Consider the following 11,211-nt stretch of genomic DNA (forward strand, 5'->3'; position numbering starts at 1 on the left):
TAAGATTAAAAGCAGAAGTTGATAATAAATAATTCAATAAAATAATAAAAAAAATATTATTATTATTATTATTATTATTATTATTATAAATAATGTTATTAAAATGGGATAGTCCATGGTATTCATTAGAGTTGGCATGTCCATGTTGAGGAGTCTAATGGCCTGAGGGAAATTGTTTTTTCTTAGTTTCTCAGTTTTGGCCATCAAACTGCAGAAGCGCTTGCCTGACTTCAACACACTGAACAGGCAGTTTCTGGGATGGGTGGAGTCCTTTAAGATTTTAGTGGCTCTGTTCTTGGCCCACCAATCAGAGGTTAAAGACACTTACAAATCAGAGAGATCCACCAATCAGAAGTCAGAACACCTAGAATTCAGAAAGGCCCTCCAATCAGATAATAGGACAATAAGAAAATACAAATCAGTGGTTATCACCAATGTGAAATCAGGACACTAACAAAACAGAGAGGTCCACCAATGAGATGTTAGGTTACATAGAATTTGGAGAGGCTATCACTAATCACTAAAGGTTAGGACACTTAGAAATGGGCTTTATTATAATGTCAGTTCAATCTTGGTCGTACATCACATCGAACATTGTCCATCTCATTTTCTCTTCAGTGTTTAATTGGATTTGTGTGAGTTCTGCGTCTGTAATGTACGTCAGGCCAGTGAAGCACAGTCAGACTCCCTTCAGCACCTGTTTGGGCATGACATTCTGAAGAAGAACTCCTCTGTTGGGGCATGCCATTAGAAAGAGGATATCAGATGGCTCCAGGGCTCCTGCTCTTGCAGAGTCTTGCATCTTCTGTAGACATCGGCAATCTGGGATCTGTCCCATGTGAACACAGTCTCATCCCACAAACACATACACTCACACATGAGTCTTCCTCCATTAGAGAATGCAGTAGGTTCCCAAGTTTCAACCCCCTTGATATTCATCACCATTTTCATGTTTTGAAAATATGCTAACAAGTATCAGTTTATATCTTAGAAGATTTCCAACAATAGTTCTGATAAAAAATAAATATTAAGAGCTGACATATGAATACTGTGCCGGTTAAGACCCCCATGGGGCTCTAAGCAACATCCTGCTAAGGGGCCCTCCTACCTGAACTCTGAGCGCCAAAATGTAACCATTTTTTTACAGTATCATCGGACACCTCAGTGCTCCCAGTTGGCCGTGTATATTCATAGGCCTATAGTGTGCGTTCCCAAGGCATTTCCGGAGGCACAGAAAACAACACACTTGGGGACAAAGGCAACTTTTACGTAAAGTCCACTTTTTGTAGAACAGTCCAATATATTTTCATTTCAAAGAATCTGCATTGGTTCTGAACATTTCATTCGTAAATCTTCTAGGATCAGATTGAAAGGGTCTAGAGTATATCTATTCATAGGCCTATACTAAGTCAATGATCGGATGGTGTTACTTCCTGTGTGTTAGATGGAGAATTGTGTGTGCTGTTTTGCAAAATGTGTGTTAGGAAATTGAAAACTGAGTCAAACACTGAGAATTAGTGTATGATTTTGCAGATTTGATGTGAGGTTATGGTGTTTGAAAGACATGTTTAGAGAATTGTGTGACAAGCAAAAATTTAGTGTGTAAGTAATTGAAAAAAACTGTAATGTATGAGACACTGTCACAATAACTGTATACCTGTTTGTCACTAGCTTGACCAAGGGAAGACGGGGAGGGGGCCTTCATTAACTTGCGGGGCCCTACGCAACTTGCGTAGTGTACGCCTATAGGGAGAACCAACCCTGTATTAGTGTAATATGAAATGTTCAGAGTGATTTATGTCCAAGTGAGCAGCATTGAAAGTGGAAGTTGCATCACACCACGCAGATGCGAATCGAACTTTCAGGTGGCCAGCGAGGTTCCAGTATGTAAATTCCCGTGTGTAAGTTCCAGTATGTAGTTCCAGTATGAAAGTTCTGAGGAGTTCGTGCAGGGGCTCACGAGTCCAGTAGTCCAACTCGCCCGCCAGTCGCGGCGTTGGTCTAGGTTTTAACAAAGGCCTATACTAAGGTTTCCTCCCCCCCTACAGCTATCTTCACTGGCGGCGATCCTACTGACCGCGACCAGCACAATTGCATACCGGTTTTGACCACGCTCCCCAGCGTTTTCGCCTGGACGCTCAGATCAACCTCGACTCTCTCTCCCGCACGTTGCTCCTCTGCATGCTCATATTGTCTCCTACCCAGGTGAGTCCAATTAGGGCAATTAGGCATCAAACGCTCCCTCATTATCTCCAGGCATTGCCCCCTCAGTTCACCACAATAGTAAAGGTGTCAGAGAGAGGCCACCACAGCCATTGCCTCAAAAAATCTTACCTGAACTGTGTAAGCACCTCACCATAGAACCAGGCCTGTAGGTGTAGTCAAAGCACCTCCTCAGCCAAAGGCATTTCATTAAACTTTATGAGTCTGCATATTTGTTTTATGCACTCCCAATTAAAGGGAAACTTGGCAGGATTTCCCCCTCTGCTGGAGAAATTGTGCATAATGCTATTTCAAACTGTGGAAAAAGGTAACGATAAAGCACATGGATTTGTTTACAAGCTAGCAAAACGGTTAGCATAAGTTCAGCAGACAATGTGGATGTTACAAGGTAAGAAACACGATTTAAAACGTTTCTCAGTTCTCTTTCCGGGACGGTAGTCTCAATGTTGCAAGGTTGGTTTTCCAAATGATTTCTAAACGGGATTATTACGTTGAAATAGTTGCCAAGTGCCCCTTTAACTTTATACTCCCAGTGACCTGGTTATCTATTTTTATGGGCTAATAAAAAATAATAAAAAATTAACTGTTGGTAAATTAATTCTACCAAAATGAATATGTTATATTTACATGTATTGATTTAGCTGACACTTTTACCCAAAGCGACTTACAACTGATGATTAACATTATTATTATTATTATTATTATTATACTGATGATTAACATGCAAGTTACATAGCATAGGAGACCGTATAGCATACTGTAGCAATACTACTTTTACAAATATACATAGCAAAGAAGACTGTAGCATAGCAATACTAGGCCTACTAGGGCTGTCAACCGATTAAATAAAATAATCGAATTAATTACATACTCTGTGATTAATTAATCTAAATTAATCACATATATGATTTTTGCTGTAAAAGTATTTTAAATATTTAAACTCAAACGAATCATTGAATAATCAGCATTAGTGACATTAAAGTTCAAAAACTCTTTTATTATTATTTTAATAATGGCCATAATAATCTATGATATGACCTAATATGCTGAGGAAATAAATTTAAAAGTGCTTTGGCAAGAAGTTTTTTTTTATCACATACATTGCAGAGGACTTTATTTTAATCAACACTTTATTTTTATCAACAGCATCAAGCCGTTTTTGAAAAGTAAATGTTCCAATCAATGATCTAGGCAGCACATTTTCTTCTCTCTCCTTCATTTTACAGTCTAATGGTTACTGACTACAACGGCTCGGTCAAAGGTCATACAGAATCGATTAATCTACGTTATTTTTTTTAATCAGTTATTTTTTCTCCAATTAATTAATCAAAATTAATCAGTTATTTTGACAGCCCTAAATACTACTTTAACAAATTTCTCACGACCGCCAGAGGATGAGAGTGTGGGAGTTTAAGAAAGGGTGTGGAAGTTTAAGTAAGCTATATTGCCCTGTTAGTGTGTAATACCATGTTCGCAACCCAGCTGTGACACACACACACACACACACACACACACTCCTTTATGAGTGATCTGTGTCTCTGAGCAACGCCGATCACACCTGCCCAGGTCCAGAAGCACACTGACCCACTCCTTTATACGGTCCCACAGTCCTCCCATGAAAGTTTCTGTTTCAGCATTTTAAGCTGAAGTTTGAATCTCTTTTTCGCTTTCTCTCTCTCTATATCTCTGTGTGTTTGTGTGTGTGTGTGTGTGTGTGTGTGTGTGTGTGTGTGTGTGTGTGTGTGTGTGTATGTGTGTGTTTGTGTGTGTGTGTGTGTGTGTGTGTGTGTGTGTGTGTGTGTGTGTGTGTGTGTGTGTATGCGATGCGTGTGTGTGTGTGTGTGTGTGTGTGTGTGTACGTACGTGTGTGTGTGTGTGTGTGTGTGTGTGTGTGTGTGTGTCACAGGTAGAGATGGGCAGATGGGCAGTGGGTCTCGTGATGGGGCTCCTCACTCTTGCCCTCTGGTCAACAAGTCCAGCAGACGGAGGTAAGAAACACCATCACAGAAACACACACACACACACACACATACTACATCACATCAGCCTGTGTGTGTGTTTTGTGTTTTGTGTTTGCATGTACCGTATGAACAGGTGCACACTTGACATTAACCACAAAACATTTCAAAGCCAAGAGACAACCATCCTTAATGTATATGTGTGTGTGTGTGTGTGTGTGTGTGTGTGTGTGTGTGTGTGTGTGTGTGTCTTTTGCTCTGTTATCTGCAGTGAACCACTGTATGAGCGCCAACAATAAGAACTGCTCCATGTGCCTCCAAGCAGGAAAGGGTTGTGGATACTGCGCAGATGAGGTGAGAGGTGTGTGTGTGTGTGTGTGTGTTCTGCGTGTGTGTTTGTGTGTGTGTGTGTACACACTTGCTCACAACGTTTTGCTTCCTGTACTTTTGACCACGTACTTCAGGGTGCAGTCATAGCCATGCTGACACATGTAGAAACTGTGTAGTAATATCTAAGTCTTTTGGACTAACATGTTTGGATCAGTTTTCACTTGTCTAAAAATTAGCACTAATTGTATGTGTTGTGCGGTGTGTGTGTGTGTGTGTGTGTGTGTGTGTGTGTGTGTGTGTGTGTGTGTGTTGTGTGTGTGCTGTGTGTGTGTGTGTGTGTGTGTGTGTGTGTGTGTGTGCCTAGGACTTTGCCGCTGCCCGATGTGACCTGGAAAAACATCTGAAAGATCTGAAGTGTCAAACGATAATGACTGTAGAAAGCTCCATGTCCATAGATGAGGTAAATACTGAAAGTCTGAATCTAATATGAAATGATCAGATAAAGATTGTCTTAGATTGGTGTTCCAGTACTACAAATGTCTACTAATTAAATCTAAATTCCCCATCTACCCATCTAAGCCCAGCCCTCACCCTCTACTAATCTTGTGGAGTTTTATGATCTTATTGTTACAGTTGTCTTATAGTAATCGTTAGTGGTGTGGGCAGACCTTACAGGAAAACTGTGGCAATTTTTCACATAGATGCCTGTTTCTTGAGGTTACCGAGTACTGTCAGTATGAAAAAAACGGTGTGTTCCACTTCCCCTGTGTTCTAATTACCCAGTGTTCCACTTCCCTTGTGTTCTAAACACAGTGTTCCTCTTCCCCTGTGTTCTAATTACCCAGTGTTCCACTTCCCCTGTGTTCTAATTACCCAGTGTTCCTCTTCCCCTGTAGCACGAGGCCATCCGAATGTCCGTCAGCTCGGCCCAGGTGGCCCCCCAGAGGATGACTATGACCCTGCTGCCCGGAGAGGAGCGTGAGGTGCTGTTTGAGGTGTTTGAGCCAGTGCAGGGACCCCTGGACCTCTACATTCTCATGGACTTCTCCAACTCCATGTCCGACGATCTGGACAACCTGAAGAATATGGGGGAAGAGCTGGGTGAGTGTGTGAGAGAGGATGTATGAAAAAAACAATTCCCAGAAAGCATTGCAAAGCATAGCGCTCATTCTTCCACTCCTACTCTCCTAGAACTCCCATTGCCCACACACAACACAAACACACACACATAAATCAAGTCCAAGTACAGTGTGTGTGTGTGTGTGTGTGTGTGTGTGTGTGTGTGTGTGTGTATGTGTGTGTGTTATTGTGTTATTCAGTCTGTACCTGTCCTCGGCTCAATGTATGTGCTATAACTTGTATGTAGTGCTTTCTGGGAAATGTATGCCATACAGTATCCTACAGCATCCTCGAGCATCCTACATTAAGCACATGACACTTGGACTGCTTCCCCCTCAACAATGCCTCTCATCACCTCCCTCATATCACAGCTAAGCGGGTGGACAAGCTGTCTAAAGACTACACCATTGGCTTCGGCAAGTTTGTGGACAAAGTCTCAGCACCGCAGACGGATATGAGAGCGTCCAAGTGAGAAAGCCGCAAACACACATACACATACACAAACCTATACATGCAGACACAAACACACATACATACACAAACCTATACATGCAGACACAAACACACATACATACACAAACCTATACATGCAGACACAAACACACATACATACACAAACACCCATACATACACAAACCTATACATGCAGACACAAACACACATACACATACAATAAAACCTATACATGCAGACACAAACACACATACAGACACAAACACACATACATACACAAACCTATACATGCAGACACAAACACACATACATACACAAACCTATACATGTAGACGCAAACACATACACGTACACAAACACATACACAGACACAGACACCGACACCGACAGACATACATGCATACACAAACACAGATACATACACACACAAATCTATACATGTAGACACAAACACATACACACACACGCACATACACAGACAAATAGACATACATGCACACACAAACGTATGCAGACACAAGCACACAAACACATACATACAAACACAAACACACACACATTCATACAAAAACACTTACAAACACACACACACACACACACACACACACACACACACACACTCAAACACAAACACAGCACATGTAAACATGGGATGACTGCTTTTCCACCAATCAGATTGACATTTCCTCGTCCTCTTGCAGATTGAAGCAGCCTTTGGCTCAATAGCTGACCCTCCTTTCTCCTTCCAGAACGCCATCAAGCTGGATTTAGCAACATCTCCTCCTTCCGCGGAGAAACTGCAGAAGGAGCCGTGATATCTGGCAACCTAGACGCCCCAGAGGGAGGGTTCGATGCCATCCTGCAGACTGCTGTCTGTGAGGTAGGGGTAAGGGTTGGGTTTGGGGTTGATGCCATCCTGTGAGGTAGGGTAAGGGTTGGGTTTGGGGTTCATGCCATCCTGTGAGGAAGGGTAAGGGTTGGGTTTGGGGTTGATGCCATCCTGTGAGGTAGGCCAAGGGTTGGGTTTGGGGTTCGATGCCATCCTGTGAGGTAGGGGGGGGTTGGGTTTGGGGTTGATGCCATCCTGTGAGGTAGGGTAAGGGTTGGGTTTGGGGTCTCGATGCCATCCTGTGAGGTAGGGTAAGGGTTGGGTTTGGGGTCGATGCCATCCTGTGAGGTAGGGTAAGGGTTGGGCTGGGGTTGATGCCATCCTGTGAGGCAGGGTAAGGGTTGGGTTTGGGGTTCGATGCCATCCTGTGAGGTAGGCCAAGGGTCGCGTTTGGCTTTTACGCTGCTGAGCTAACTAAACCTGAGCGCAACAGCACTCTCCTGGAAAAGGATTTAGGAATTAAAGTAATAAATGTAATATGAAATGAAGCCTTTCTGAAAGTCTCAAGGCCCTCCTCTGCTCCTCCCACCCCTCATCAGTCGAACATCGGCTGGCTGGAGCTAAGCCACCCACCTGCTGGTCTTCTCCGACGTCCGGCGTGCCTACCACGAGGCTGGACGCATGAACGCGCTAGCGGGCATCCTGCCCCGCGAATCGGCGAGGGCGTGTCACCCTGAGCCGACGCTCCACACCAAGTACAATGAGCAGGATCACCGTCCAGTGCCCACGCTGGTCCGACTGCTGGGCAAGCACAACATCATCCCCATCTTCGGCCATCACCCAGCACCCCTACACCTTTACGAGGTACGGCACGTTCTCATGGCCGCTGGGAGTTAGAGCAGCGCTTGGCTGTGACCTCTTAAGCAGTGTGTGTGTGTGTGTGTGTGTGAGAGTTGGTGTGTGTGTGTGAGTTGGTGTGTATGTGTGTGTGTTATTGTGTTATTCAGTCTGTACCTGTCCTCGGCTCAATGTATGTGCTAATGGCATGTAGTGCTTTCTGGGAAATGTATGCCATACAGTATCCCACAGCATCCCTCGAAAGCATCCTACATTAAGCACATGACACTTGGACTGCTTCCCCTCAACAATGCCTCTCATCACCTCCCTCATATCACAGCTTGCCCAATTGGACAAGCTGTCTAAAGACTACACCATTGGCTTGTAAGTTTGTGGACAAAGTCTCAGCACCAAGGGATGAGGCGCCCAAGTGAGAAAGCCTAAACACACATACATACACAAACCTATACATGCAGACACAAACACACATACATACACAAACCTATACATGCAGACACAAACACACATACATACACAAACCTATACATGCAGACACAAACACACATACATACACAAACACCCATACATACACAAACCTATACATGCAGACACAAACACACATACACATACACAAACCTATACATGCAGACACAAACACACATACAGACACAAACACACATACATACACAAACCTATACATGCAGACACAAACACACATACATACACAAACCTATACATGTAGACGCAAACACATACACGTACACAAACACATACACAGACACAGACACCGACACCGACAGACATACATGCATACACAAACACAGATACATACACACACAAATCTATACATGTAGACACAAACACATACACACACACAGACAAACAGACAATAGACATACATGCACACACAAACTAATGCAGACACAAGCACACAAACACATACATACAAACACAAACACACACACATTCATACAAAAACACTTACAAACACACACACACACACACACACACACACACACACACACTCAAACACAAACACAGCACATGTAAACATAGGATGACTGCTTTTCCACCAATCAGATTGACATTTCCCCGGTCCTCTTGCAGATTGAAGCAGCCTTGGCCCAATAGCGACCCTCCCTTCTCCTTCCAGAACGTCATCAAGCTGACGAGCAACATCTCCTCCTTCCGTGAGAAACTGCAGAAGGAGCGCATATCTGGCAACCTAGACGCCCCAGAGGGAGGGTTCGATGCCATCCTGCAGACTGCTGTCTGTGAGGTAGGGTAAGGGTTGGGTTTGGGGTTCGATGCCATCCTGTGAGGTAGGGTAAGGGTTGGGTTTGGGGTTCGATGCCATCCTGTGAGGAAGGGTAAGGGTTGGGTTTGGGGTTCGATGCCATCCTGTGCCAAGGGTTGGGTTTGGGGTTCTCATGCCATCCTGTGAGGTAGGGTAAGGGTTGGGTTTGGGGTTCATGCCATCCTGTGAGGTAGGGGTAAGAGGTTGGGTTTGGGGTTCGATGCCATCCTGTGAGGTAGGGTAAGGGTTGGGTTTGGGGTTCGATGCCATCCTGTGAGGTAGGGTAAGGGTTGGGTTTGGGGTTCGATGCCATCCTGTGAGGTAGGCCAAGGGTTGGGTTTGGTTTTTACGCTGCTGAGCTAATTCAAACCTGAGCTAACAGCACTCTCCTGGAAAAGGATTTAGGAATTAAAGTAATAAATGTAATATGAAATGAAGCCTTTCTGAAAGTCTCAAGGCCCTCCTCTGCTCCTCCCACCCCTCATCAGTCGAACATCGGCTGGCGGAGCGAAGCCACCCACCTGCTGGTCTTCTCCACGGAGTCTGCGTTCCACTACGAGGCGGACGGCATGAACGCTGAAGGGCATCCTGCCCATAGAACGTGTCACCTAATACCCGGCTAATCGCTCCTACACCAAGTACAATGAGCAGGACTACCCGTCAGTGCCCACGCTGGTCCGACTGCTGGGCAAGCACAACATCATCCCCATCTTCGCCATCACCCAGCACTCCTACACCTTTTACGTGGGCAATGCACGCTCATGGCCGCTGGGAGTTAGAGCAGCGCTTTGCCAGATTCCTAAAGAAACACTGTCCATCCCTGTGTTTCCGTATTGTCATTCATGCTGATAAGTGCACTGCTAGCACTATTACATCATTGATCTGAACTGTGCACTGTATGCACGTATCTTTTCCCCTTTTTCTTTCTATCTGTGTGTGTGTGTGTGTGTGTGTGTGTGTGTGTGTGTGTGTGTGTGTGTGTGTGTGTGTGTGTGTCTGTGCTTGTGTGTGTGTGTGTGTGTGTGTGTGTGTGTGTGTGTGTGAGTGTGTGTGTGTGTATGTGCGTGAGTGTGTGTGTGTGTGTCTCTGTGCCAGTGTGTGTGTGTGTGTGCGGGTATGTGTGTGTGTGTCTCGTGCTTCTGTGTGTGTGAGTGTGTGTGTGTGTCTGTGTGTGTGTGTGTGTGTGTGTGTGTGTGTGTGTGTGTAGTGTGTGTGTGTGTGTGTGTGTGTGTGAGTAGAAGCTGGCTACGTACTTCCCCATTGCTGAGGTAGGGAAACTTGAGGAGGATTCTAAGAACATCCTGGACATCCTGGAGAAAGCCTTTGAGGTAACAATCACAAGAACTTTATTAGAAATAATATGTATTTTTTTATCAATATGATACTTGGAATTAGCCTATTTTATAGATATGATCATGTAACATCGTTTAGAAGGAGCATGTGACAGAACCTGTAAAGGAACATCTGGTGTGCACCAGATAGTTTCTCGTGAGCACCAAATAGTTTCTCGTGAGCACCAGAAAGTTTCAGGTGCTCACCGGATACGAGATAGTAGAACCTTTGGACCCATGTCCCTGTCATGACAAAAGCCGAATGACACTTGACAGAAGCGAGTGACAGCCTTTATGTCATAAACGTTTATGACTTGTTTATAATGTTTATTACATGTTCATGACAGTGTCATGTCACTCTTATGTAGATTCTTTCAAGTAAAGTGTAACCCAAAAATTAAACAAAAGAATTTGTCAATTCTTTCTATATCTGTATTACATGCTTTCCTGTAGAGTATCCGTTCAAAGATAAACATCCGAGCTGAAGATAAACCGAAAGCCATGATGACGGAGATCCTGTCAGCCAGTGGCCAGAGCGCAGAGGCCGGAACTTTCCGCCTTCCGCCTGGACAAATCGTATGTTTGAGCTCCTTCACTATCTAGCAGGCATGCACTAAGCTGTGCTGACATGTTTACATGTAACATCAACACACACACACGCTCACTAACGCCATTACCACATACCACACACACACACACACACACACACACACACAACACACACACACACACACACACACACACACACACACAAAATGTATCATGTGCTCACGGCCCTCTTTTCCTCTGTGTCCGTGGTTGCTGCTGCAGGGCCAGTATAAGCTGAAGGTGCAA

At 44.4% G+C, this 11,211-nt stretch overlaps 1 protein-coding gene and 1 pseudogene across 1 annotated transcript in view; both read left to right on the forward strand.

Annotated features, from left to right (window-relative positions):
- The first annotated feature begins 2,130 nt into the window (after positions 1-2,130).
- Positions 2,131-9,669, forward strand: LOC125295941 (annotated as a pseudogene).
- Positions 9,670-10,275: 606 nt separating this feature from the next.
- The window catches only part of itgb4 (integrin, beta 4), a 33,706-nt gene continuing 32,770 nt past the window's right edge, over positions 10,276-11,211 (forward strand). Inside the window, exons 1-3 of the mRNA XM_048245468.1 lie at positions 10,276-10,374; positions 10,831-10,953; positions 11,188-11,211. The exon at positions 11,188-11,211 is cut by the window's right edge and continues 144 nt beyond it. Coding sequence (XP_048101425.1) covers positions 10,879-10,953; positions 11,188-11,211 — 99 coding nt within the window. The 5' untranslated portion in view covers positions 10,276-10,374; positions 10,831-10,878. The remainder of the gene's footprint in view (positions 10,375-10,830; positions 10,954-11,187) is intronic.

This window comes from Alosa alosa, chromosome 6 (genome assembly GCF_017589495.1).
Source record: "Alosa alosa isolate M-15738 ecotype Scorff River chromosome 6, AALO_Geno_1.1, whole genome shotgun sequence".
NCBI lineage: Eukaryota > Metazoa > Chordata > Actinopteri > Clupeiformes > Clupeidae > Alosa > Alosa alosa.